Raw genomic sequence first — 527 nt, forward strand, 5'->3', positions numbered from 1 at the left:
AAGGTAGTATAGGAAATGCATAAATAGTGGAGCCAACTACAAAAACATCCTATCTAGTATATTTCTTTTGCAGCACTGACAAAGAAATCCTTTTTTCAGATCAGCAAAGGAGGCGGCCATGGAGGAATCAGAGCCGAAGGAGGTGAGCCTTGTCTTGCCTGGCTGGGGCGAGTGGACAGGCCCCAACTTCAAGGTGTCATCTAAAAAGCGGAAAATGTTCAGGTACAAAGAAATGCTGCACTGTGGGAAAATGCAAAATTTTTATTATATTTTGATTTCATGGTATAGGAAACTTTATGCCATATAGGAAGGCTAATGGCAATGTACAGGTTTTTCAGTCTGGAACCTTTCAACTTACAAGTCATTTTGTTTTCTCTACAGGATAGAAGCTGGTAAAAAGGTCCGCAAATTTGAATCTGTTGGCAATGTTATATACAATGAGTCAGCAGATGTTCACCAGAATTTACGAAAGGCAATGGTAAGATAATAACTTTGTACAACTTTTTAAATCACACTCACTTGTACAT

General features: G+C 38.7%; 1 protein-coding gene across 1 annotated transcript in view; it reads left to right on the forward strand.

Moving 5' to 3' along the window:
* LOC119591389 (U3 small nucleolar RNA-associated protein 14 homolog A-like) overlaps positions 1-527 on the forward strand; it is a gene marked incomplete in the record, with an annotated part of 13,561 nt that overhangs the window by 10,866 nt on the left and 2,168 nt on the right. The window contains 2 exon segments of the mRNA XM_037940128.1: positions 100-222; positions 382-478. Of these exon segments, the coding sequence (XP_037796056.1) occupies positions 100-222; positions 382-478 (220 nt within the window).

This window comes from Penaeus monodon, chromosome 28 (assembly GCF_015228065.2).
Source record: "Penaeus monodon isolate SGIC_2016 chromosome 28, NSTDA_Pmon_1, whole genome shotgun sequence".
Taxonomy (NCBI): domain Eukaryota; kingdom Metazoa; phylum Arthropoda; class Malacostraca; order Decapoda; family Penaeidae; genus Penaeus; species Penaeus monodon.